We start from the raw sequence: 27909 nt of genomic DNA, 5'->3' as shown, positions 1-27909 counted from the left end.
GGCCGCATTGGGTCTTTGTTGCTGTGCATGGGCTTTCTCTAGTTGCAGCGAGCTGGGGGCTACTCTTCATTGCAGTGCGTGGGCTTCTCATTGCGGTGGCTTCTCTTGTTGCGGAGCATGGGCTCTGGGCACGTGGGCTTCAGTAGTTGCGGCTCGCGGGCTCTAGAGCACAGGCTCAGTAGTTGTGGCGCACGGCCTTAGTTGCTCCATGGCATGTGGGATCTTCCCGGACCAGGGCTCGAACTCATGTCCCCTGCACTGGCAGGTGGGTTCTTAACCACTGTGCTACCAGGGAAGTCCCAGGGTTCTGTTATTAAGGAAGAAAAGGAAACCAGATATCGGGTGACCCCTAGCGATGTGTGCACAGCTGCTAATGAATAACATCTCCCTTGAACACGGGGAAATTCACTAGAGTATAAGCTCCACTGTATGCCAGGCACCCACCTTGTATATAGGAGGAGCTCAGTAAATGATGGGTGAATGATTGAATGGTTTGAATTCAACATGATGATTATTTTTCACATTACAGGTAAATATAGACTACATTAAGAATTTGAATAGTGGAATCAACAAGCTACAAGGAAATGGCCAGACCCTGTGTCCTTGTTTAGACTCAAAAGTTATCTTCTCACATGTTGACATTTTGTGTAGCCTTGCTACTTAAAGTGCCTGCGAGCTGGCTGGAAGGGCAGAATCTGAGGCTTCACTCCAAATCTATGGACTCCGAACCCACATTTTAAACATGCTCAGGTAATCTGAACCCGCACTAAAGTTTAGGAAGCACTGCTTTGTCATGCTTTAAAAAAACAAAACAAAACACACAGCATCACAGAAATATGTCTTTAAAATTTTTTCCTGCACTTGCATTAAGGTAGGGGTGTGTGTGTGTGTGTGTGTGTGTGTCTGTGTGTGTGTGATGTGTGATATATACCGCTTCTTCCCACCAGCTGGTTGGGGTAAAGATTACAACCTGCAGAGGATGTTTAAAAAAAAAAGTCCAGGGACTTACCTGGAGGTCCAGCGGTTAAGACTCCATGCTTCCAGTGCAGGGGGCATGGGTTCAATTCCTGGTGGAGGAACTAAGATACCACATGCCGCAGGGCGCAGCCAAAAAAAAAAAAAGTCCACTAGTTGCTTGTTCTGATAGGTATTCTTTGCAGATAATGGAACTGAGGAGGGAAGCATCGAATTGTAGTCTTTGTCTTAAGGCTTTAGTGATTAAAAGTGACTCCCTTACATATTATCGTAGGGGGTAGGGTGGAGACTTCTGCGGCTTCACGGTTGCCTAACTCACGCTCTCTCTCTGGTCCCTCCCCGCCCCCAGCCTCCCCCTTCTGTCTGGCTTTTCCGGGCCTGACACTCGCTGGTTCGGGCAGGCAGCTCAAAGCCCGCGGAAGTTTGCAGGAGTTCCCCCAGGTGACCCCAATACACTCCTTCCCAACCCCACCCACTCCTTCACCCACATGAAAGTCAAGGAATTAAGTACCTGGCCGAAATTGACACCGCAGGTAATTCCTATCCCTGAGGCAGCTGTAAGAGTTATTTGTGGGGCTGAGCGGGTTTAGACCAGGAGCTGGAATTGTGTATGAAGGAGTCAAAAGTGTGGATTTCCGATCGTTTTATCAAGGGTCTGGATAAATGGCTGAACAAGAGAGTTTTGCAGGTTTCGGCATAGCGCAACAAAATAATTATTACTGGTACTGGCAAAGGTGAGCTGATTTTTCCTACTCTGAACGAAAAGCGAGACCGGTAGTGTTCTGTTTCTTATACGACTTGGCAGTGTACAAACTGTTGCTTCGAAAATAGGTGTGCTTAAAACAGTGAAAGCGGAAATCATCCTTACGTGTAACGTCTGGGAAAGACGAGGGAGTCCTGGGTTTTTGAGTGATTCTGCCTTGATTGGTGATGTCATTCCTGTCCTTTCCCTTCTGCTCTTAGAGTGAAGCCAGACTTCCATTCCTGCCAGGGTTACCCCTTTGGCAACTGGTACGAGCAACAGCACAGCTATTATCCTCCTTCTGGCTACAGCTGTGGCTATGGAACGGATGGAAATGGACCCAACCTTTATTCTGTGTGTGAGACCTCCGGATACCCAGTTGAAACTTCGCTTACACCCAAGGTATCTCTCCCTGGCATTAATACTGGGTGGTTTGGGTGCCCCATATGGAAACATCTTTTTTCCTTTCCTCACGCTTCCAGATCCTCTCATTCAAATTCCCACAGCCCTGGCTTCTGCTCCCTAATTTAGTACCAGAGAGGAAAAGCTGATGACCTGAGACATTTTGACTTGCAAACAATTTCAGTCCTCACTGTTTTCCAAACATAATAGGTTGGTGAAGTCTGTGCGGGAATTCTTGCTACTAAATTGTAGCTTAGCATCATTCAATAGATTTTACCCTTAAACACTTAAAATTGGACAAGAGGTACTTTTTTTTTTTTTTTTTGCTGTAGCAGCAAACATTAACACATTGTAATTTTTTGATGACTAAAGTAACATATTTCTTTAAAAGAGGTATTGGAGTAAGAGAAAGTCTCCACCACCCCACTCTCTTCCCCGTTCCGTCCCCGCTTAGAAGAAAGCATTGTTCAAGTGGATGTATGGCCTCTAGATCTTCCCTTCTACTCTCACTAAGTCACTGTGAATGGGCTTACTTTCTGTTTGGGGAGCTCGAGGCGCCTTCACTAGAATGGACAGTGTCGGATAGTCTTAGTAGTTTGTTCCTTGCTTGCTGTTGTTATGTTGCACCAGGAGAGCTTTCTTTAAAAGTTGCCCATTGGGATGTGCTGTGATTTTAGCTCATCACTTATCGACTGACATTTTAAATGTTTTCGGTGCTTTAACAAACTTCCTTTTACCTCTTTTCAAGAATTTGAGTGTTTTTTGGCTAAGGGAAAAATTCTAGAAGGGGACGTTCTCGATTAAAGGATATGACATTTAACATCTTAAACAGCAAAAGTTTCTCTCCAAAGAGCCTGCCTGAGCTTACACTTTGCATTGATGGTATGACTTGCTTCTCCATGAGGTTCTGTGTGTGATTAGCCAGTCTGACAGGTGAGGAAGGCATTTGTCTTTCATTGGAGGCAAATAACTTTCAAGTGTTTATTGGTATCTGTGCTCTGTGACTTCATTGATGTCCTTTGTCTACCTTTTTCCTTGTGTCCCCCCCTTTTCTTGACTGTGTGAGATATTTACATAATAGGGAAATTAGCGCTTTGCAGTCAAAGTGTTACAAAATTTTTTCCCCAATTTGTGTGCACAGTAACACTTTGTGTGATAGCCTTGGCTTTAACACCTAAGCCTTCAGTTTTTAAAACGTGCGTTTGCTTGGTATTTTTTTGCCCAGACTTTCATTTCCAATTTTTCAAGCCTGTTTTTTTTGGGGTTTTCTGGCTGTGCCTCGGTGCTTGCGGGATCTTAGTTCCCGGACCAAGGATTGAACCCAGGCCCTCGGCAGTGAAGGTGCCAAGTCCTAGCCACTAGACCAGCAGGGGATTCCCACCTGAGGTTTTATCGTATTTTTCTTCTTTCACTTCTCTCTTTTTTTGTGCTCTTTTGGGAGATGGTCTGACTTCCTGTGGTTAACTTTGTATCTTTAAATAGAGAGGTATAGGTTTGAGTATATTATCAACTTCAGAAATTAACCAATTATGCAATGGGTGAACTGAGTCCATAGAAGAAAAGTCACAAAGGATTAGCATCAGACAAAGGTGTCTGGCTTCTCTGAAGTTTCGGGGAACTAACTGGCTTCCTGGGGCCTGGGCGAGGAACTAGACAGCAGGGACCCTGGAATCAGCTGTGTGTCCTTGACAAAGGCAGGTTCCCAGCCGGCGCCTGCAGAGAGGAGTTGTAAAAACTTGCATTGTCCCAGGAGAGCCCACAGAGTCTGGAGTAACTAACCAAGATTTATTTGGGGAGTGCTTCTGGAATTTACTTCATTCCTTACTGTAAGAAGATAATTGATTGGTTTGCTTTTCTGTAGCCTCTGTACTTCCTTAAGCATCTACTGTCCTGGTCCTTAGCTGAGACATGGGGTGCGGGGGGGGGGGTGTGATTAGAAGGCCACGAGGGGTATGTGCTCATGGAGACTTTGCAGATTGTCACCTGGAAGGAAGGGCAGAGCTCCAGGTGGAGAGTTGGGTACCTATTACAGTACCTGTGGAGTCTGATGCCAGGGTCCCTGCTGTCTGGTTCCTCGCCCAGGCCCCGGGATGTCAGTTAGTTCCCCGAAACTTCAGAGAAGCCAGACGCCTTTGTCTGATGTTACGCCTTTGTGACTTTCTTCTATGGACGCGGTTCACCCATTGCACTTATATCATTGAAAGGTTCTTTTAATCAAAATTCAAAGTAAAGTTGATCAAAAGGGAGTTTAGTGTATATTATTTTTGAGAGCTAAATTCTTCCAAGAGAGTGAGTAACGCTTGAAGTAAAATTAGTTTTTTCTTAAAATACTGATTTTCATTGTAGGAAACCACAGCTCTGGCTGAAAACCAAGATGAAGATTCACTAGAAGGTAACAGAAAACTTCTGTTGCCCTCGTTGAAAACAAAACTAACCCCTTTTCCAGGTTCCTCATTCACTCAGCTGGCTAGAAACTGAAAGATCCTACTAGAGAATTCTAGTGTAGGTCTCCCTCTGTTTCTGAATTAGTTGCTATAAACAATTTATTCACTTATAACAATCTGTTAACAGATAAAGCAGCATGATTATTTTTCAAAGCCCTGTCGTAGGGATTTAGTTCTGGTTCACTCTTTGGCATTGTATCTGCCCAAGTCCTCATGCTAGAAACTCAAGACTCATCCTCGACCCTTCCTTTCTCTTCTGCTCCAAGTTTAACGCATTTCCAAGTCCTGTCCGTTCATCTCCACGGGCGTTATCTCTCAATTCCATCCATTTTCTCCATCTTTTCCACCATCTAGACGCTCATTGAGTCTGGTAGCACTACTTTTTTAGCTTCAATTTCTATTTTTAGGTCTTATTGAAAGTAAACACACAATTAAAAAAAATTAACATTAAATGTCTGCAATATTTCCTGCTAATGTGTTTTTAAAAGCTCTAATTTTAAGCCATTTCTACTATGTGTCCTGTAAAACTATTTTTTTTTCATATGTGTTCTTGGCTTCTGCAGATCCAAATCTTCATTTGAATATTGAGGAGTTAAACAAAGAATTTATGGTGGAAAGTGAAGAACTCTATGACTCTCTCATGAATTGCCACTGGCAGCCTCTGGATACAGTTCACTCTGAAATCCCAGATGAGACCCCCCAAAAGCAAGATGTTCATTAAGCTACCCAACTATCACATTGATTGTATCTTGTTTTGTTTTTGTTAAAAAAAAAATTTTCCCAGGAATGTATCGGATTCTGTATGCAAATACAGATTTCCAAGACTTAGATGTGATTGAGATGAGAGAACATAATGTAAATAAATTTCACCAGCACATTCATTTCCAGAAGTGTGGTTACATTATGGTTTTGTTTGTTTTTTCATTTTTTGGCTGTGCCACGAAGCATGTGGGATCTTAGTTCCCCAGACAGGGATCGAACCCACGCCCCCTGCATTGGAAGCACAGAGTCTTAACCACTGGACTGCCAGGGAGGCCCCAAGTATGTTATATTATGTAAGTGCCAGAAGAGGTCGCAGAACTATCATGGTAGAACAGGCTGCGCTGTTAAGACATTTGAAAATAGGTTTCCTAACACAACATTGTAAATCAATTTAAAAAAAGAGATAATAGGTTTAATACGAGATGGGCCTAACCTGAACTGATGGTGGCATTAGCTACTCTGATATAATTTGCTGCCTTCCTCTGCTCACAGACAATACAAGGTTTCTCGCCTGCATCTAGTATAGAAAGATGTAGATTAGAACTAGATGTTTGATTTCCTTTTCCTGACCCTTAGGCTCTCTTATGAGAGAACTAGACAGCAGAAGTCAGTGGAAACTCACTTGTCACAGCTGAATCCTCAGCATGGAAAAAGTGTGCTTGACCAAAACAGATGATCAGCCTTCTTAGAGGAACTGGACTCCCATAAACACCAGCTGAAACTTCAATGCATGTGTTGACTGTGTCTCTTATAAAATATGAGTTCTTGGGCTTCCCTGGTGGCACAGTGGTTGAGAGTCCGCCTGCCGATGCAGGGGACACGGGTTCGTGCCCCGGTCCGGGAAGATCCCACATGCCGCGGAGCGGCTGGGCCCGTGAGCCATGGCCGCTGAGCCTACGCGTCTGGAGCCTGTGCTCCATAACGGGAGAGGCCACAACAGTGAGAGGCCCGCGTACCGCAAAAAAACAACAACAACAAAAAAACCAAAAGAAAGACCGGTTCTTTAAATTTTAGAAATCAAGCTTTATGAAAAACTTGCTCTTCCTTTCTTCTCATTTTGCCAAGCACCAGTGAGACTTTGTCACACAGTGGCATTCTCCGTGGACCAACCTTGGACAGTGGTTGGAAAACTGAATCATGAGAAATCTGATAAGTCAGTCCTATCTCTCATCCTCCACCTTCATGAAGCAACAGGAAGGAGTGTAGACTCAGAGCAAGTGTAGCCAATTAACCTGTGACCTACTTTGTATTTCCTGCAAGCTGACTATGGGTTTTACATTTCTACATTTAACGTGTTAAAAACAAAAACAAAAAAACCCCACAAAAACAAAGAATATATGGCAGAGTCCGTATGTGGCCGGCAAAGCCTAAAATATTTATCTTCAGGCCTTTCGTAGAAAACGGTTGCTGGTTCTTGGTGTAAGTGGCTGGGACACACCAATAAATATCAAAAACAATTGAAGAAAACTGAAACATGAAAGAGAACCCCCCAATTCAATAAAGAGAAGCACCACCACCTAAGAAAACAGTTAATAACCGAAAGAAAACTGAAGTAAAACTATAGAGACATGCAGTTTTGGGTCCTTAAACTTGCAAATTAGTACTAGGATCAGATTGTAAAATTCTGTTAAGAATTCTGCAGTGAAGACCTCTATAGTTTGTCTGAAGTTGTTTATGACCATATCACTATTTGCTATTATTCACCTCTAAGAATTTTTCGTCCTTAACAAATGTGTACCCATAGTTTAGCAACAAGGCCACTACAGTAAACCTGTCAGTGCGAGGTACATTGTGTGTATGTAAGTTTCTGAGATGGTCTCTGTAGTAGATGGCTACTTCAAATTTATTTCTTGAATGATACAATTATATTAACTTTTTCTCTTATTATGTAACCTTTGGACATTCTAACTTGAAAGACTAAATATAGGTTATAAAATGAATGTGGAAATTTCAAAAAAAAAGAATTCTGCAGTGATTTTTATTGGAACTGCATGAAATTTATAAATTAATTGGGAGATAATTATTTAATTCAATTAAAATATTGAATCTTTCAATCCATGAAAATAGTATAGCACTACATTTTAAAAAATAATTATTTCTTTTTAAAAATAAATTTATTTATTTATTTTTGGCTGCATTAGGTCTTCGTTGCTGCATGCGGGCTTTCTTAGTTGCAGCAAGCAGGGGCTACTCTTCGTTGCAGTGCGCAGGCTTCTCATTGTGGTGGCTTCTCTTGTTTTAGAGCGTGGGCTCTAGGCGCACAGGCTTCAGTAGTTGTGGCACGCAGGCCCAGCAGTTGTTATAGCAGTCCATTTTTAAGTCTTTTATAAAATTTATAAATTTATATGTTAAAGTCTGTACATCTTTTGTTAGATTTACCCTTAGTAATTTATGGGGTTTTATTATTGCTTGAAATATTCTTTGCTGGTATATATAAACACCGTTCACTTATATATAATGATCTTATATTCAGCAACCAGCTGATTTTATTTACTAATTCTAGTAGCTTTCCTATAGGCTCTTAGCTTATCTACCTTCTAGACAATCACACTGTCTGAAAATAATGGCAAATTAATTTCTTTTCCAATTCTTACACAAGTTTTTTCTTTTTCTTACCTTATTCAGGTGACTACAATTTCACTGAAAATGTTGAATATAGGATTGGTAGTGGACATCCGTATTACAGACTTTAAAGGAAATCCTTCTGAGATTCCACCATTAAGAATAATGTGTTTGCAAAAAAATTTAAAAATAAAAAGAATAATGTGACTAAAAATGGAACTACCACATGACCCAGCAATCCCACTGCTGGGCATATACCCTGAGAAAACCATAATTCACAAAGGTACATGTACCACAATGTTCACTGTAGCACTATTTACAATAGCCAGGACATGGAAGCAACCTAAATGTCCATTGACAGATGAATGGATAAAGAAGATGTGGCACATATATACAATGGAATATTACTCAGCCATAAAAAGGAACGAAACTGAGTTATTTGTAATGAGGTGGGTGGACCTGGAGTCTGTCATACCGAGTGAAATAAGTCAGAGAGAGAAAAATACCATATGCTAATGCACATATATGGAATCTAAAAAAAACCGGTACTGATGAACCTAGTGGCAGGGCAGGAATAAAGATGCAGGGATAGAAAACAGACTTGAGGACTCAGTGGAGGAAGGGGAAGCTGGGATGAAGTGAGAGAGTGGTACTGACATATATACACTACCAAATGTAAAATGGATGGCTAGTGGGAAGCAGCCGCATAGCTCAGGGAGATCAGCTGATGCTTTGTGACAATCTAGAGGGGTGGGATAGGGAGGGTGGGAGGGAGGCTCAAGAGGGAGAGGATATGGGGATATATGTACACTTATAGCTGATTCACTTTGTTGTACAGCAGAAACTAACACAACATTGTAAAGCAATTATACTCCAATAAAGATTAAAAAAAAGAATAATGTGTTTGCAGTAGGTTTTTTGGTACGTAGTTATAATTTCAGCTTATCTGTGAGTTTTCTCATTTAGCCTCATCTCCTTTGTCTCTTTGGAACCAAACCAGGTTCATAGACATTCTTATTGCCTGTCTAGGCACCTTGGACTCATTAGTGTAAAAAAGAGAAGGCTTTTTGGGTTTATACCTCTGAGAATGTCCCCTCACCTTGGAGAAATCTTCTTTGCTGGTTTTTTTGGAGATTTGTAGAAATACACATCTCCTGTCTGCTTCCTCTCACATGCAACAGTATTCCATCTTTGCTGCTTTGGAAACCCTTCTGCATACTTTGTGGTTTAGAGTTTCAATTTCTTCTAGTTTCATCAAGTTAGAGTTTCTAGTTCTCATTCTCCTTGTGGCTTTTGCATATTTTCCATGAAAGGAGATTACTAAGCACTTTATTGATGTCTTCCAAAGAATCACAGCGGATTCTTATCAGAAATTTACAAGCTGAGGGACTTCCCTGGTAGCTCAGTGGTTAAGAATCTGCCTGCCAATGCAGGGGACATGAGTTTGAGCCCTGGTCTGGGAAGATCCCACATGCCACGGAGCAACTAAGCCCATGCGCCACAACTACTGAGCCTGCGTGCCACAACTACTGAAGCCCATGCGCCTAGAACCCATGCTCTGCAACAAGAGAAGCCACTGCAATGAGAAGCCCACGCACCGCAACGAAGAGTAGCCCCCGCTCACTGTAACTAGAGAAAGCCCACGCACAGCAATGAAGACCCAATGCAGCCAAAAACAATTAATTTATTAATTAATTAAAAATAAAGTTACCAATGATTAAGACTTTATTAAAAAAAGAGGCATACATAAAAAAAAAGAAATTTACAAGCTGATCCTAGAAAGATCATGGTTTTGACTAGATTGATAAGTGTTGATTATGAAGGATAAATAAGGTTTCTGCTGTACTCAAAGGGCAGAGAGGATTATGCTTGGAACTTGGCTTGTGGTACCACCATGTCCAAGGGTACAAGTTAATAGGAGCTCAGTTCCACCTTATACACAGCTGTGCCATGAAGGTCAGAGTTCCTTCAGAAATGATGACTTCAGTCATATCACCAAGATGAAGCTTAAGCAAGTGAGGTTTGGGGTGTTTTTGTTTTGCTAGTTGGTTGGCTTTTTGGTAACTCTTCATGTTAATATATTTTCATACTTACAGAAAAGCTGAAGTAATAGTACAAGCTCCACCAATTGTTTGTATATGTTCCATTTGCTTTCCTATTCTGTGTGTACGTGTCGTGTACATATTTTGAATCATTTGAGAGTATGTTGGAGACGTCATGCTACCTCACACTCTAAACACCTTGGTACTTCCTAAGTAAAAAGAATTTTTTTGTGTAATCAGGACATTTAAAATTGACACAATAGTATTATCTAATCCATAATCTGTATACTATTTTTTTTCTATTTTCCCAATAATGTCCTTTATAGCTTTCCTTTATACCTCCAGTTTAGGATCTAATCCAGGATCATGTGTTGCATTGATTTTCATTTCTCAGTAATCTCCTTTAATCTAGGACCATGCTGGTTATTTTCTACAATGTTGATCAATTTGGGTTTGTTTGATGTTTTCTCATGACTACAAATTCAGTTTATTCAGTTTAGGGACACCACTAAAGTGATGTTATGTCCTCAGCGCTTTCTATCAGATTGACTGTGAGTCAATCTGTCCCAGTGTTATGTAACTTTTTATGTAACTTATATCCCAATGTAACTTCCCCCCCTCACCCCGGCTGTGCAGCACCACTGGCAGGATCTCAGTTCCCTGACCAGGGATCAAACCCGTGTCCCCTGCAATGGAAGGGCAGAGTCCTAACCACTGGACCACCAGGGAATTCCCAGTGATATAACTTTGATCACTGGATTAGATGATGTGTTTAGGCTTTTTTTTCACTGTAAAGTTACAATTGAATGCTTAAAATTAATAAGTAATCTATGGGGAGATATTTTGCAACTATGTAAGTATTCTGCTCCTTGTCAAACTTTCACCCATTAGTTACAGCAACCATTCATGACTTCCTAACTCCATTATTCCTTCTGTATTTATTAGTTGGTCTTTTACTGTAAGAGCTTTCCCTTCTCCTCCATTTAGGTGTGTACATATGTATGTATATATGCATGTATGGATTTATGGACTCAGTTATTGAATTACAACCTATTACTATCATATTTATTTGGATGCTCAAAGTGTCCCAGATTAGCCAGCAGGAGCCTCTTCAAGGTGACTTCTGTGCCTTTTGATATGTTCTCATTATTCTCTGAGTACTACCCTAATTTCTGGTGCTACACTATGTTGCAGACTTATACTTTCCCTGCCCAAGCACGGGAACCAACTTTTTCTTCAAGGATCTCTTGACTCGCTGGATTTTCAACAAAGCCAAGAAATACATTGGTAAAGGCAAGTCTCAACGTCCAACTACAGTCTTTGAGATCAATTGCAGAGATCAAAACTGTCGTCTCAAAATCTTCCCTCTATGGCAAGGTCTTGCCTAACAGCCTAATCTAGGAGAAACCCACTCTCTCCACATCTGTTGACCTCTGTCACTTCACCTGTTTTATTTTCTTCACAGTGACACTTAATCACTATCTAAAATTATCTTGTTTGTTGATATATTTTTGTAATTTTTCTATCCCTTCAACTACGATATAAAGGATCTGTGAGTCTTAATCCACGGCTGTATACCCAGAACCTGAAACTGGCCCAGTGCATTTGTTAAATATAGAGAGGAATGAGTGGAAGCTTTCTGCTCAAAAAAATCCTATGAAAACACAACAATATTTCTTTACCCCCATTTTATACTGTGGAAGTTTTTCAAATGGCATTTGCCCAGATTCCCACCATCCCTTAGAAAACTTTCTTGATCACATATCCAGGTAGGAAAATTTCCATGTATGGCAATGACTACAACATCAGTGTTTTAGTAAATTTCCTAGATTTTCAAATATTTCTCTACCAGCCTGTATTTAAGTCACTCTGTTGTTTTTTGTAGTTGTTATCCCCAAAGAATTTCATGTTATTACCGTGGTTATTTTTTAAACCGTCATTCTTCCACTGGGTCATCTCTGATACACAGCCATGCAACTGGAAAGTCTAATTCGGGTACTTCCTGCTGCGTCCTCTGTGAAAGCCACCATGGAATGCTAATCATGGAGTTATCATGCCTCACCTGCTCACAGGTATGTGGCAGGGGATCACAAAAGGTGTTAAGCACCAGAGTTTCGATGTGCGGACCTGGCAGTAATCAGTGCCTTTCCTCCTTGCTCTTCACGACCCATTACACCTATCTAGTAAAATCCTAAGAAAATGAATCTAGAGTTTCCCAACCGGTGATCTGTAAGACGCAGGACACGTTTTCACTGCCCTACCCCTGCTTCCTTCCCCACCGTTTTCTTAGTGATGTGACTATGGCTTTTCTCTCCTCCCCCATCCTTTTCTTTTATCTCATTTCCATAGTCTAGAATAGAGAATGTACAGAATTTTCCTTTTCATAGTGCAATTTTCATCTGTAAATATCATTTGAGACCAGTCCCTTGCGGTCATTTGGTTTAATGTGATGGCACTACACGTTACTGGGACTCACCTTACCCATCTGGTCTGTCCTGTGCAAAGGTGAAAGTCACCTGGCTCTGACTCTCAACACACAGCCAGCATAGAATTAAAAAACCAAACCAAACTGGTTTTGATCATTGAACTTTGGTTTTGTAAGATGTTAACATTAGAAGTTGGGGGAAAGGTCTACGAGAATTCTCTGTACCATTTTTGTAACTTTTCTCTGCAGTCTAAAGTTATTTTTAAATAAAACCTTTTAGAAAGCCATCGAAAACCTTCCATTGTTGCCTTGTGTACAGCTGATGCCCTGAAGCTCACTAATAATTAATTCACTTTAATAGAAATAAATGGCTTGAAGTTCATAAATAATTCACTTTCACCTTGCACTAACTTTTTCAACCATTTCTCCTAACAGCCTCAGCTCTTGATCACACACCTGAGATTCACTTTTACAGTTTGACACATGATGCTGGCCAATGGTTTCTGAATTTTGCCTTCTTTTCATAAGAACCCTTTTGTTTGGGACCATTCAGCCCCCAGTATCCTTCCCAAGAGGGAGGTCAGGCTTCCTGGGCTGGCTCCCAAGGACTCACCAAAATTAATCTTCCCGACAGCCACCCCGGAAGCTCACCACTTTCAAAGCTTGTAGGCGTTCCTCGTGGAAAAGTACGCATGGTCAGAGTCACCTCTTACCCACCTCCTTTCAGAGATATCACTGTTAGTCTTCTTTCCAAGGTCAGAACTTGGCCCTGGGAGGTTGACCTCCAGTGTCTTTCCATTGGCTTGATCTCTTAAGCCCTTAGCCATCCTGACCAGAAGAGGGAGTAGTCACAACAGGAAACTTCTAGTTCTGGCATTAGTCTTCCCAAACTCCAGTTATTTGCTTAGTCTGTTCAAGTGAATCTCTGCTCCCGTTTCCCACTTGGCATAGACTGCTATGCATAGACTGCGATCCTAAATTCTTTTTTTAAATTATTATTTATTTGGCTGCGCCGGGTCTTAGTTGTGGCACGAGGGACCTTCGTTACTGCATGTGGGATATTTAGTTGCGGCATGTGGGATCTAGTTCCCTGACCAGGGATCAAACCCAGGCCCCCTGCATTGAGAGCACGGAGTTTTAACCACTGGGCCACCAGGGAAGTTCCTGCTATCCTAAATTCTTACTGTGTAAAAAGATTAACAGTGGTGACCTTTCCCTCTTACCTTTTGAAGTAATATGTGCAAAGAAAAAAAAATTGTAAACCAAAGTCACTCATAATTCCATTAAGCAACAAAAAAGAGATAGCAACTGGGGTTTTAAAAAACATTAGAATCATAATATATTTTTATTTATACTTATTTTCTGGTATTCTGATTCTTAACTCAATAAAGGATCTCTACCAGAAATCTACTTCAAACCTCCAACATCATGTACCAGAGTCAAACATGCCCTTTAATGTTGGGAACAACTCAAGGACAGCTGCTATCACTGCTACCGTTTAAAACTGTATTGCAAATTTCTGCGTGTCAGAAGACAAGAAAAAGAAGGAAAAGGTAAAACTGTTACTTATTTTAAGGAATTTTTTATTTTTTCAGATTCTTTTCCTTTATTGTTTATTACAAGGTATTGGATATAGTTCCCTGTGCTATACAGAAAATCTCGTTGTTTATCTATTTTATATATATTGTTATGTATTTGTTAATCCCTCCTAATTTATCCCTCTCCCCCTCTTTCCCCTCTGGTAACCATAAATTTGTTTTCTATGTCTGTGAGTCTGTTTCTGTTTTGTAAATAAACTCAGTTGTATTAATTTTTAGATTCCACAGATAAGTGATATCATATTTGTCTTTCTCTGTTGGACTTAGTATGATAATCTCAAGATTCATTCATGTTGCTGCAAATGGGAATATTTTGTTCTTTTTAATTGTTGAGTAATATTCCATCGTATACATATACCACATCTTTTTTATTCTTTCATCTGTTGATGGGCATTTAGGTTGCTTCCATGTCTTGGTTATTGTAAATTGTGCTACTATGAACATTGGAGCACATGTACCTTTTCAAATTAGAGTTTTCATCTTTTCTGGATATATGCCCAGGAGTGGGGTTGCTGGATCATATGGTAATTCTATTTTTATTTTATTTATTTATTTTAAAATTTTATTTATTTATTTATTGGCTGCGTTGGGTCTTCATTGCTGTGTGCAGGCTTTCTCTAGTTGCAGTGAGTGGGAGCTGCTCTTCGTTGCGGTGCGCGGGCTTCTCATTGCAGTGGCTTCTCTTGTTGCAGAAAACAGGCTCTAGGCACAGAGGCTTCAGTAGTTGTGGCACGCGGGCTTAGTAGTTGTGGCTCACAGGCTTCAGTAGTTGTGGCTCGCGGGCTATAGAGCACAGGCTCAGTAGCTGTGATGTACGGGCTTCATTGCTCCACGGCATGTGGGATCTTCTCGGACCAGGGCCAAACCCGTGTCCCCTGCATTGGCAGGAGGATTCTTAACCACTGCACCACCAGGGAAGTCCCTATTTTTCGATTTTTTGTTGTTTTTTTTTTTGCAGTCGCGGGCCTCTCACTGTTGTGGCCTCTCCCATTGCGGAGCACAGGCTCCGGACGCGCAGGCTCAGCGGCCATGGCTCACAGGCCCAGCCGCTCCGCGGCATGTGGGATCCTCCCGGACCGGGGCACGAACCTGTGTCCCCTGCATCGGCAGGAGGACTCTCAACCACTGCGCCACCAGGGAAGCCCAACTCCCCATTCTTTATGTATGGGCTCGGAAGAACGACTTCCTCCCAAAGAGTGTTGTATGGAAAAAGGGAAAAACCTCACTTTACGGTGGAGAATCCTGACAAACACTACTTAAGCCGGGTGACCAAGGCCAGCATCAGCTGTGATAAGCTAAGTCGATAGTGTGTACCCTTCATTTCATGTGATGAAAGTGGTCCTTTACCTCTGTGGTCTTCCTCCTCCAAACCCCCAAATTCAATCTAACCATGAGAAAAACACCAGCCAAAACCAATGGGTGGGGGGCATTTTGCAAAACCTCCAACCAGCACCCTTCAAGATTGTCAAGGTCATCAAAACAAGAAAAGCCTGAGAAACAGTCACAGCCCAGGGGAGACTGGAGAAACATACCTAAACCCAATGTGGCACTTGGATAAGATCCTGGAACGAAAAAAGGATATCAGGTAAAAATTAAGGAAATCTACATAAAGTATGAATATTATGAACAAAAGAAGGATATTAGGCAAAAATTAAGGAAATCTACATAAAGTATGAATATTATGAACAAAAGAAGGATATTAGGTAAAAATTAAGGAAATCTACATAAAGTATGAATATTATGAACAAAAGAAGGATATTAGGTAAAAATTAAGGAAATCTACATAAAGTATGAATATTATGAACAAAAGAAGGATATTAGGCAAAAATTAAGGAAATCTACATAAAGTATGAATATTATGAACAAAAAAAGGATATTAGGTAAAAGTTAAGGAAATCTATGTAAAGTATGAATATTAGGTAATAGTGATAATGTATCAATATTGGCTCATTAATTGTGACAAATGTATTATACTAATGTTATATATTGATTATGTTATATGGGAACTCGGTATTATCTGTAATTTTTCTGTAAAATTAAGACTATTCTAAAAGTAAAAGTTTATTTTTGAAGGGCCCACAAAAGCAAGTTGCAAAAAGATATAATTTCTATTATACATCTCTATAATCAACTCATTTAAAAAAAGCCAGTACATGTGTCTTTGTGTATATTTCCATCGTATACACAAGCACGTGTATATAACCGATGTAGAACTATAGAACTGTGTAGTCCAATAACCACTAGTCACATGTGGCTAAAAATAAGTAACATTTCCTCAGTCACACTGGCCACATTTCAAGTGCCCAGTGGCTAAATTGAGTGGTTACTATCTTGGACAGTGTAGATACAGAACATTTTCATCATTGCAGAAATTCTTTTGGACAGCACTGCCACAGGATATCACCGCACTGAAAAGACACTTCAGAATATACACCAATCAAGTGATTACTCCTGGAGAAAGGAATTCACTTTTTATTCTATATTCTTCTGTATTCTTTCTATTTTTTTAACCTATGAACTTGATTTTATCATATTTTAAAATTTTTTTATTGAAGCATAGTTGGATTTATGTATTCTTTCTATTCTTATGAACATATATTTTTATTGTTTTTGTAGTTTGAAATGTTTTTCGCTTCAGTTTTTAAACATTTTGCATTAAAAAAATGGTGCATCAGATGTTGTTTAAATGAGTTATTTTCCTCAGTATTTCTGTCATTTTCCATGTGTCTGTTAGAGGCAAAATTTGTTTAGCCAAATTTAGCACTGAAAGGCTGCTCAAAAACGTTGGCATTTGACAATCGAATAATTATGATAATATTAACGTCTTTTTCCTAAATTGTACCTTGATTTTTAAAAAGTAAATAAAGGAGGCAAGAGTAGAAGGCTAACTTCTTCCTTCCTCAGATTTTAAAATGGTTGTACCCAATTTAAATGAAACTGATCTTCCATTATATTCTCTTCTCTATCATTCCCAATTATTCTCCCCAACACTCCACAGAGGAAAAGCTTAATTATTTTTCAGTGGATGGGCATTTTTAGACAAGTATGTGCGTATGTATGAATGTATTTATTTGTATTTTTTAGAAAATGTTAGGAGAATTATCTTCAAATGCCAATCAAATAAAAATGCACAATAGCCCCAAAGGTGGAAAACAATATATTAATTTATTTCCAAGAAAACAACACGGAACATCATCGAAAACAAAGTTTTCAGGGCACCTGCAAGGGCTAGCAGAAATCCACTAGTCCAAACACTACACTCTTCCAATATTAAAGTACTTTAGACATAGAAGAAATGACCAACAACGGACATGTAAACATCTTCTATTCCAAAAGATTTCTTGTTCTACAAGAGAAAGATCCAGTGTAAAGCAACCCTTCTTCTCAAGTGGTGTCATGTAAATTAGTTGAAAAAAAAGGTATCTTCAGATTCTGCCTTTAGCTCTGGGTGTGTTCCCTACCCCTGGACTCTTCATCAACCAATACAGTTCCATCTTTTTTTTTTTCGGTAGCAGGAAAAAAGAAGGCTTTACTTCAAAGTCACTAGAAGTCATTAAATTCAAAGTCATTAAATGTGATTAACATTCAACAGGCACAATTACAGAAAAAAATAACGTTGCGTGGATTAAATGTATCATTAATTGTAGTTACTGTTGTTCATTAGAATAAATAAATATCAAGGAACTGGATGGAATATAAGAGTAGACTTCACATTTTTCTGACGTGACAGGACGTTTTCTCAATATTAACACTGAGACCATTCTGGGATGCTAAATATGGCTTTACTTCACCTTCTCTAAATGTTCCACCTCAGGAAATGAACAGAGGAGACCAATAAGAGAATCCCGATTCTCAGACAGATCATGAGAGCTTCCCGAGAGCGTTGTGAGATTTGAAGGCCATGAGACATAAAGGAGCAAGCAGAACACCTACAGAACACAATCGGCTGTGGCTTCCGTCTCCTCCTTCCCTTCTCTCTTGGGAATAATCTCTGATTTAGACCTCACTTTGTAATTTCTGATATCCTGGGCCTGGTATCACAGTCTACAACCCCGCACATGAAGGTGTTAAAATACAACCACCCTGTGAGATTCTCTAGAGCAGCCTTTCCAACGTGGACGTTATTGCCAGGACTTTTAGAGTGAAAAAGCTTCTGACTTACTTCTCCTCCTTGTCTCTGCACGTGTCTGGTGTATAAAAAACACTCAAGAAATACTTATTGACCAGATGCTGAATGAATGAATTGGATACATGAATGGGACGAAGTGACCAAAAGGCTCACACACATTTGAAAGCTTTTAAAAATCCAGGCACTCCTATGACCCCCAGGCATTGCAAAGCTACCCAGAGCACACTATGGACTCCTTAAAGGCTCACGGGACAGAATTTGGTCTCCACTTTGCAGATAAGATCACTTTGGTCGGGGTGGAGAGTAGTGGCAATAAAGGAAAGTGATTTACTCTGAGATATTCAAGGCTTGAGGCTAAACCCATGCAATAGCACCTCTCTTCTAGAAATTCTTCATGCTTCAAGAACTTTTCCATGTTCTCAATGGAAAACAAGAAAGACGGATCAGAGCACATTCCGACAAATATTCAAGAAACGGATTCCCCCCGGGGGCCTTTTACTGAAGAGGCAGGCAGCGACTGCTGTCTCCAATTCTGTTTCCTGTGAATGGCTTTAAATTCTATCCAGAACTTTAGACACAGGAAACTTGAAAATGCTACTGTTGAAACTCAGGAACAAGATCTAGTTCTCAGTTCTAGGAGCTCAAGTTGTAAAGGAGATTGGTCAGTTACCCAAAAAGCGATTTCTATGCCTACATGCAGGTAAGCAAAGAGCAGGGGATATCCACCAATGTGTGGCTAGAGATCTGTTATAAAAGATTCCTTCTTCAAAGAAACCCAGTTCTTTTTCTCCTAAATAGTATTATCCACAATTCTCCTTTTCATTAGAACATTTATATACGATGAAGATCAGATGCAAATCTGAGGACAGTTATTTATCACTGATCAGAACATTAGCCTGATGCAGAGATGAGCCTCAAGAAACTGGCAGAGTGGCCAAAGCGCCAGCATCACTCTGCACAACCACCCTGACAGCATATTTCACGGTGTCCAGAGAATATTTTAACATGTAATAATGTAGTCAGGTCCTGAAGCCATAACCTTGGCCCTGAGACTGTTCATGTAACCCACGCTAAGTTTTTCTCACAAAGAAAAGCTCTCCTTTCCAGCTGCGATTTTCCTTCAGTCGTGAGTGGCAGTAGATCAAAAATACCAGCTGGGCTGTATTGCAATTTCACTCTGATTTAGGGTTCTTTCTCTAAGCCTCAGCTCTAGGCATTCCACAGTAAGGGGGTACGTAGTGAGCTCAAACTTGTTAGCAAAGAGGCTTGACGAATTAATCAACCACTTTAAGTCTCCGTTTCCATAGATACAAATGCCATGGACGTAGTGGCCTGTAAAAGAAGAGAACAAGAAACAGTGAAAACAGGCTTGTTTTTGAGTCAGGGGTAGTGAGCTTGCAAAATGGTAGGGTTACTGCCTAACTGCTGCGTGGCTAGCACTGTGTCAAGGGCTACAGGATTGTGATGAAACAGCGTTGTGCTGGCCCAGCCCACGAGGACGTTAAACTTTCTACGGGGAGAAAGAGGTACAAACGTGCATTTGAAGACAATGAGAGTTAAATAATACAAAGAAGTAACACACCAGGCATCACAAGGCCGTTCGTGGACCGTATCATGAACTTTGGATTTCATGGATGAGAAGCGCTGCAAGTGTAGAGATGGGAGAAGTCCTGATGGGCTGTATTGGTCAGGTCTCTTCTCTGAGCTCCAGCCTGGTCTAGCCAAGTGCCTACTTTATCTCTCCTCTTAGGTGAGTAATAAACCTCACCCATAGGTCAGGTCTCAAGTCCTTAATCCTCTCCAAGTCTTCCCCATCACAATCCACAGCAAGTCTATTCTTCAGTGCCCTGGGCACTTCTCCCCCTTTTTTTCACACCCCACATCCAATCTGGTAGCAATCCTGTCAGCTCAACCTTCAAAATACTAATAGAATTTGACTACTTTTCACCACCTCCACTACCTGCATCCTAGTCCAAGCCGCCTCCATCTTCCTGTCTGAATTGTTACAATAACTGGTTTCCAGCGCCTCCATTTTTGCCTGTTAGTACATTCCCAGCACAACAGCCAGAGTGATTGTTTTAAATGTAAGCAGAAGATGTCTCTGCTGCTCAAAACCCTCTAATGGCTTTTCATCTCACTTGCAGTAAAAGCCAAATTCCTACCAATGGCATTCAAGACTCCTCAGACTCTCCTGGACTCACCTCCCACCACTTACTCATTCAGTTATAACCTTTAATAACCCTTCCCAGCTCTGTGCTTTGTGACCACCCAGAGGGGTGGGATAGGGAGGGTGGGAGGGAGGGAGATGCAAGAGGGAAGAGACATGGGAACCTATGTATATGTATAACTGATTCACTTTGTTATACAGCAGAAACTAACACACCATTGTAAAGCAATTATACTCCAATAAAGATGTTTAAAAAAAAACACAAAAACCCTTCCACATTCACATCAGCCACACTGGCCCCCTTGCTGGTCCCAAGCACCCCGGGCATCCATCCGTGTTTGCGCTTTCTCCCCTGTACCACGTCCTGCTACCAGACAGCCTCAAGGCTCCCTCTGGCGCCAGCCAGGGCTCGGCTTCAAGGTCAAGGTCATCTTCTCATATGAGGCTGTCTCTGACCTCCTTCCCTTCTTTCCTGATTCATTTTCCTTTTGACACTTATGACCAAACGTGTGTGTTTGTTTATTGTCCTTCTCCCCAGACTAGAATATAAGCTCCTGAAGAGCTAGAATTTGAGACCATTGTGTTCACTTCTGTGTCTCCAGCATATGGAACAGTGCCTGGTAAATATTAGGTGTTAAATGAATAGTTGTTGAATAAAAGGATAGAGAAGGATGAGTGGAGAGTTCACAGGTGGGTAGAATTGGGAAGCATCAGGCGGATGGATGGGAAAGCATCAGGTGGGAAAATGCCTCTGGAAAATGTAGAGATGAGAATTTTCTGCTAGAATAGAGTTTGTTGGGGAACAGGTTAAAAACAAGGAAGTTGGTACTCTTTCCAGCATTTCTTTGCATATGGTAGAACTATTATGGTTGACTGACTTAAAATCGATGAAAGTTGGGCCTCTTTTATCCCATAAAGGGGTTGGGCCTTTTTATCCCTTTCTTATGAAAGGGCTGGAGAAGTTGTGTTTTTTTTAAATTTATTTTTGGCTGCGTTGGGCCTTCATTGCTGCACACGGGCTTTCTCTAGTTGTGGCGAGCAGGGGCTACTCTTCATTGTGGTGCGCGGGCTTCTCATTGCGGTGGCTTCTCTTGTGGAGCACGGGTTCTAGGAGCACAGGCTTCAGTAGTTGTTGCACGCGGGCTTCAGTAGTTGTGGCTCGCGGGCTCTAGAGTTCAGGTTCAGTAATTGAGGTGCACGGGCCTAGGTGCTCCGCAGCATGTGGGATCTTCCTGGACCAGGGCTCGAACCTGTGTCCCCTGCACTGGCAGGTGGATTCTTAACCACTGCGCCACCGGGGAAGTCCCTGAAGAACTTTTTTGAATGGAAGAATCAAATGATGAAATAGATTTTAGCAAGATTAATTTTGCAGAGCTTTGCAGGGTACATTAGGAACCAGTCAAGAGACTACAGTAATTGTGTAAACCAGAGAGCAAATCTGTTCAAAGTTAATGGTTGCCATGAGTGGGAAAAGAAGGCTATTAGAGGCAGAGCACAGAAGGACTGACAGGACTTGGTGATTAACTCAATGTGGCTGGAAGGAAGTTCAGTAGACAGAGAAAATCACTGGAGAAAAAAGCCGGAGTTTAAGGAAGTTAAAGAATAACCGGGTCGTGGGTGGGAAGAACTCGGTACATGGGCAGCACGCCCATGCTTAAGAAATGGCAGTGAACAGGAGAGAAGATTCCAGGCTGGATGAAGTAGAGGGTGCCTAGACAGCTTGCTCTTCAGGATAGAGGCAGTAAGTACACCTTTGCTTAGGAAAAGAAACAGCAGAGAGGGAGACCCTGAGAATGCAAGAGAGCAATGGGATAATTTAGGGGGATCCACACACAACTGAGACCAGATGCTGACCTTAGTTGTGAGGATAGGTAACTTTTCTTCTTGAAACAGGAAGCAACAATGAGAGAATGGGTCCAAAATGTTCTAAGATGGCGGAAAGGGATGACATGACAAAGGAATTGATAAGGAGATTTTAATCAAATATCTTCAAAGTTCTTCCTAAAGTTGAATTGATCACCTTTTGAGAATAGAAAGGCTGTTGTTTTTGTTTTTGTTTTTTGTTTTTTTTTTGCGGTACGCGGGCCTCTCACTGCTGTGGCCTCTCCTATCGTGGAGCACACGGTCCGGACATGCAGGCTCAGCAGCCATGGCTCACGGGCCTAGCCGCTCCGTGGCATGTGGGATCCTCCCGGACCAGGGCACGAACCCGTGTCCCCTGCATCGGCAGGCGGACTCTCAACCACTGCGCCACCAGGGAAGCCCAGAAAGGCTGTTTTAACATAAGATTGGGAGCTTAAAGGTGGGCAGAAAAGCTCAAAAGGTGTACCCCGGGAAGAGTACCAGGACAATAATGACGTAAATAAAAGAGTAAGTAGGCAGCCAGAGGGTCTAGCTGAAGGTAGACAGTGGGTGAATTTAGGGCAGTTCTGTGACGTTCTTCAACAATGTTCTGCTTCAGGAACCACAAATGGCAAAAAGCAGATGACAGGAATGATTACGTGCAGGAATCAGCCTTGTAGGATCAAACAGCAAGGGAACCTAAAATGTTAGCAAGAACAGCACACAACAGCTGACACAGTACACAGGCTGGACGAGGGGTCCTCAGAAAGAAACTGGGAGGAGGAGGAAAGTCGAACCTCTGGAAATTCCAATTTTAAAAAAGCAAACACATTTAAAACAACAACAACAACAACATATTTCAGATGTGGGGATACAGCAATGAACAAATCGGTCAAAAATCCCAGCCCCGTTGGAGCTTCTGTTCTGTTCTGGGGAGAAAGGCAGTAAAATATATACTATGTAAGTTGCTGAAGGAAACTAGTAGGGTGACAAAACAGATAGTAATCAGAGATGGGAGCTCCAGGTTAAAGACCATAGGTCTAGAATGGTACTCTGTGATTTGAAATGCTAAGAGAGTTTGTAAAGTGGGTACACTCACAGGTTTGGAACAAATCCTATTACTCACAGCCAAGCGGAAAAGGTCCAGATTGTATTACTGACTTGCTGGTTTAGCAAAATGTTCTACTTCCTCTGGACTATGTCTTTTTCTTTTCCCTGTATAGTGGTCTGGGGACAAACATTTTTTATGCTATGCACGCTGTAAGGCTTTCAGATGGCATAACAGATACTAAGAGAAGAAAAAAACGAGACATTTGTTTGAGAGGGGCGTGGGCTACCCAAACATCGTACCCTGTGTAGGTTCCTGGCTAGGGGCTATCTTCATGGCCCCTACCTGTCATGTGATCAGTAAAGGTCCCTATAAAAATGCAAACCTGACTTGTCTATACCTTCTCTACTGAGGTAGGTCCTGGATACAGGTGCTGACAAGGAGACTGAAGGTAAAGCTCTACTTGGGGGGGTTGTGTGTGTGGCTGAAACACAGTGGACAGGAGCTTTGGGGGGGGGGGGCTAGAGCTGTAATGTAATCACATCACATGGGTCCTTGCCGTGGATGTTGGAGTCCTCAAGTGTCACAGCTGGAGAAGAGGTGGAGAAGCAGATCAGAGGATGACCATATCAGAGGATGGTTCTAAAGGGAAGGTGATAGGGGTTATAGAAGGAAGTGGAGAAGGCAACCTATCCCAAATATTGGGACCCTGCCTGATGGATATGGTCCACTTTCTAAGGAGATCAAAGAGCAAAGTACCCTCCTCTCCATCCCCCTCCCCCCACTAGGAGGGCAGGCCACGATGAGAATGCAGGCAGGTGGCAATGAGCTGTCCTCTGGGGAACATGTGGGCTGATTGAGGTAAAGATGTGACTATGCTTAAGAATAGAGTGTGCAGTGACACGAGGATGCTGTCATCCATAATGCAAGGGGACCCCCGAGAGACAGACACCGGAAAGAGGGTGAGTGCAATGGAGAGATGTAGAGAAGCAGCACTTTGGATGTTCTCATCTGAAATGTTAGGTGTAGATAAGATGGGCTGAGGATAGAGCCGTAGACTGAGTGGAAGAGGAGAGGAGGCCAAACTTCGTTACCACAGGGAGAACGGGGCAAACCTTCCTATTCACTCACTCATCCGTTCGCTCAATCACTTATTCACTGTATATATATTTATTGCCTGTTCTTATGGGCTGAATTGTATTTCCCCCAGATTCATATGTTGAAGTCCTAACCTTCCAGCACCTCAGACTGTAACTGTGTTAGATGTAGGGCCTTTAAAGAAGTAATTAAGTTAAAATGAGGTCATGTGAATGAGCCCTAATCCAATATGACTGGTGTCCTTATAAGAAGAGATTAGGACACAGACACACACAGAGGGTAGGTCATGTGAGCACACAGGGAGAAGACGGCCATCTACAAGTCAAAGAGAGAGGCCTCAGAAGAAACCAAACCTGCTGACACATTGATCTCGGACTTCCAGCCTCCAGGACCGTGAGGAAACAAATTTCTGTGGTTTAAAACAGAAAGTCAAGTCTATGGTACTTTGTTATGTTAGTCCTAGTCAACAAATCCACATGCCCACCATGTACCAGGCAAGAGTTCGAATATACACCAGGACTGATGAAAAGCCTTCTTTACAAGGTTCTGTAGCAATGAAAACTCCTTGTTTTCTAGTTCTTATCCACTTGGAGGGGAAACCTCTCTTGTTGCTGTCACCTGCCATCATGCCAGAGCTGCAGCAAACACCTCCAAGCCACCTGGAAACCTGTCCGTAGGGGGAGCAGAGGCGGACATGAGGGATGGGAGTCAGTGGTAAGAACATGACGTCACTTCTCATCCTGACCACTGTCTCCTCGTAACCGCTGCATGCCCAAAGGAGCAGAAAGAGGAATGAATAATAAGGAAAAGGCAGAAACTTGCAAGAAGAAAGCACCGTTACAATTTGAACCCACCTCTACATCTCCCTAGGAAATTATAAGCTGGAGAATGTCTTTACGACACTTAGATTTACTTTTCAAGGACTGTGTCTTGAAGCCTCTTGCTACTCTGTTTAATAATTCACAGATTGGTCTAAATGAACCAGCAGGGCTCTCTGTGAGAACCCCTGTATTCCACAACCTTCATGCCAATACCAACAAGCAGTGTGGCCTCACAGTTTCAAATTAATGCCTCACCGTGGCAGCCTCCGTGTTTATCTTCCATGTCAAACCACTTTACAGCTCTGAGGTTCCCGGCCCACGATGCGTTTGGCATGGAGCCAGGAACACCTGCAATGTTGATAAAGAAGAAAAGCAGAAATGAGAACCAAGAAAGAGAGGTGTCAATTTCATCAGTTAAGCTTCCAAGTCATGTTTATTTTCTCCCAGTATATTATCTTTCATTTCAGATTTTTCATCATTGGTACAAAACCCCACAGGCTTATGGTGCGAATAGTTGGTAGTTATGGATCTAGACTTGCCACCAGTAAAAACAATCCATTGGTTTTTTTCATAATTTGTGCCCAAGCCTGCAAGAAATGCCATTGCATGAAAACATAATACAGATGAAGAAGCTGGAGATTTTTGGTCTCAATGCCTTTTAATTAAATTTACTTTTTAAGGGACTTCCCTGGTGGTTCAGTGGTTAAGAATCCACCTGCCAATGCAGGAGACATGGGTTTGAGACCTGGCCTGGGAAGATCCCACATTCCACAGAGCAACTAAGCTCGTGCGCCACAACTACTGAGCCCCCATGCCACAACTACTGAAGCCTGTGCACCTAGAACCCGTGCTCCACAAGAGAAGCCACCACAATGAGAAGCCCGCGCACAGCAACGAAAAGTAGCCCCTGCTTGCCACAACTAGAGAAAGCCCGCGTGCAGCAAAGAAGACCCAATGCAGCCAAAAAATAAATAATAATAATATTATTTTAAAAAAATAAATTTACTTTAAAAAATTTTATTGGAGTACAGTTGATTTACAATGTTGTGTTAGTTTCAAGTGTACAGCAAAGTGAATCAGATATGTATTTCCATTCTTTTTCAGATTCTTTTCCCATATAGGTTATTACAAAATATTGAGTAGAATTCCCTGTGATATACAGTAGCTCCTTATTAGTTATCTATTTAATATATAGTAGTGTGTGTATGTTAATCCCAGTCTCCTAATTTATCACTTCCCCCCATGTTTCCCCTTTGGTAACCATAAGTTTAATTTTGAGATCTGTGAGTCTGTTTCTGTTTTGTAAATAAGTTCATTTGTATCATTTTTAAAATTAGATTCCACATATAAGTGATATCATATGATATTTGTATTTCTCTGTCTGACTTACTTCACTTAGTATGATAATCTCTAACTCCACTCATGTTGCTGGAAATGGCATTATTTCATTCTTTTTTATGGCTAAGTAATATTCCATTGTATATATGTACCAAGCAAGTCTTCTTTCTCCATTCCTCTGTCAATGAACATTTAGGTTGCTTCCATGTCTCGGCTATTGTAAATAGTGCTATTATCAAAAAATTTTAGGACTTCCCAGATAACATTTATCTTAAAGTGAAAGCTCAGAAAACAGGCCACTCGATGTCTTTAGTGCTAATAAGTGAGAGAGATTCCAGGGTCGCTCCTATATGAAGTTTGCAATATTAGACATATGGAACTCAAGCAATCTTTTAACACAATATCTTTTTTATATGCTGAAGTTCTTGTTGAGCATTTGGTGTTGCCAACCACTGTGCTGGGCAGTAAGGGATAGTGTAAGTGACAAGACACAATTCCTGATCATCCAGTAAAGATGATGAGCCCCCAAGCAATGGTTTTTTTTTTTTGGCTGTGTTGGGCCTTCGTTGCTGTGCACGGGCTTTCTCTAGTTGCAGCGAGCAGGGGCTACTCTTCACTGCAGTGTGCAGGCTTCTCATTGCAGTGCCTTCTCTTGTTGCGGAACACAGGCTCTAGGCACGCGGGCTCAGCAGCTGCAGCACGTGGGCTCAGTAGCTGTGGCTCGCGGGCTCTAGAGCACAGGCTCAGTAGTTGTGGCGCACAGGCTTAGTTGCTGTGCGGCATGTGGGATCTTCCCGGACCAGGGCGCGAACCCGTGTCCCCTGCATTGCCAGGTGGATTCTCAACCACTGCGCCACCAGGGAAGCCCAAGCAATGGGTTTTGAGCTTTGAGTTTTTCCTAGACTGGTGTACACTGATCTACCCATCTTCTCTATTTCTTTCAGTTGTTCTTTTGACCAAAAGTTGCTGACCAATACTTGCTGATGCATTACCAATTAATATTTAACTCACCTTTGAACTGTAAAAAGCCTTTAAAAGGGAGAGGAGGGCATTAGGCTGCCATTCTGCTAAACCAGAGCTTTTCCATGTTGGCACTATTAACAACGTAAGCTGGACAACTCCTTGTTGTAGAATTTTGCATTGTGTGATGTTTAGCAGCATCTCTGGACTCCACCCACCTGATGCCAGTAATACATATCCCCCCAGTTGTGACAATCAAAAATATCTTCAGATATTGCCGAATGTCCCCTGGTGATGCAAAATTTCCCTATTTGAGGAACACTGTGCTATCTCCAATAACCTCCATCTCAATAAATTTTGGATGGGTCACAGAGATTGAAGGGTCCATTTAATCACATACAGTAGGACTTCCCTGGTGGCGCAGTGGTTAAGGATCCGCCTGCCAGTGCAGGGGACACAGGTTCAAGCCCTGGTCCAGGAAGATGCCACATGCCACAGAGCAACTAAGCCCGTGTGCCACAACTACTGAGCCTGCGCTCTGGAGCCCACGAGCC

The 27909-nt window shown here is 41.8% G+C and overlaps 2 protein-coding genes and 1 long non-coding RNA gene across 7 annotated transcripts in view; 1 reads left to right on the top strand and 2 right to left on the bottom strand.

Moving 5' to 3' along the window:
• Positions 1-7: 7 nt before the first annotated feature.
• Positions 8-9386, bottom strand: LOC137232960 (uncharacterized). The gene is made up of 3 exons (XR_010947250.1): positions 8987-9386; positions 1010-1079; positions 8-307 (listed from the first exon to the last, which is right to left on the bottom strand). It is a non-coding gene; the product is annotated as an uncharacterized lncRNA (long non-coding RNA).
• C10H6orf52 (chromosome 10 C6orf52 homolog) lies at positions 1639-5427 on the top strand. The gene is made up of 4 exons (XM_067755781.1): positions 1639-1709; positions 1921-2119; positions 4466-4511; positions 5127-5427. Exons 1-4 carry the CDS (start codon positions 1639-1641, stop codon positions 5282-5284), a joined length of 474 nt encoding a protein of 157 aa, XP_067611882.1. The 3' UTR covers positions 5285-5427.
• A 7710-nt stretch (positions 9387-17096) lies between the features above and the next one.
• GCNT2 (glucosaminyl (N-acetyl) transferase 2 (I blood group)) overlaps positions 17097-27909 on the bottom strand; it is a 127378-nt gene continuing 116565 nt past the window's right edge. For 4 of the 5 annotated variants that reach the window (XM_067751977.1, XM_067751979.1, XM_067751980.1 and 1 more), the window contains 2 exons: positions 25313-25405; positions 17097-19413 (listed from right to left, as the gene is read on the bottom strand). In XM_067751977.1, coding sequence (XP_067608078.1) covers positions 19223-19413; positions 25313-25405 — 284 coding nt within the window. In that variant the 3' untranslated portion in view covers positions 17097-19222. The remainder of the gene's footprint in view (positions 19414-25312; positions 25406-27909) is intronic. The other variant, XM_067751981.1, reaches the window with a different exon arrangement.

The sequence above is a fragment of the Pseudorca crassidens genome, chromosome 10 (genome assembly GCF_039906515.1).
Source record: "Pseudorca crassidens isolate mPseCra1 chromosome 10, mPseCra1.hap1, whole genome shotgun sequence".
Taxonomy (NCBI): Eukaryota; Metazoa; Chordata; class Mammalia; order Artiodactyla; family Delphinidae; genus Pseudorca; species Pseudorca crassidens.
This window is presented reverse-complemented; position numbering and strand designations above follow the sequence as displayed.

Bases quoted from the DNA above. Each gene is read 5' to 3' on its own strand.
- C10H6orf52 (XM_067755781.1), top strand. From the start codon at position 1,639: ATGGCTGAACAAGAGAGTTTTGCAGGTTTCGGCATAGCGCAACAAAAT. The intron at 1,710-1,920 runs GTGAGCTGATTT...TCATTCCTGTCC, and splicing joins TATTACTGGTACTGGCAAAG to TTTCCCTTCTGCTCTTAGAG. The intron at 2,120-4,465 runs GTATCTCTCCCT...TTTTCATTGTAG, and splicing joins AAACTTCGCTTACACCCAAG to GAAACCACAGCTCTGGCTGA.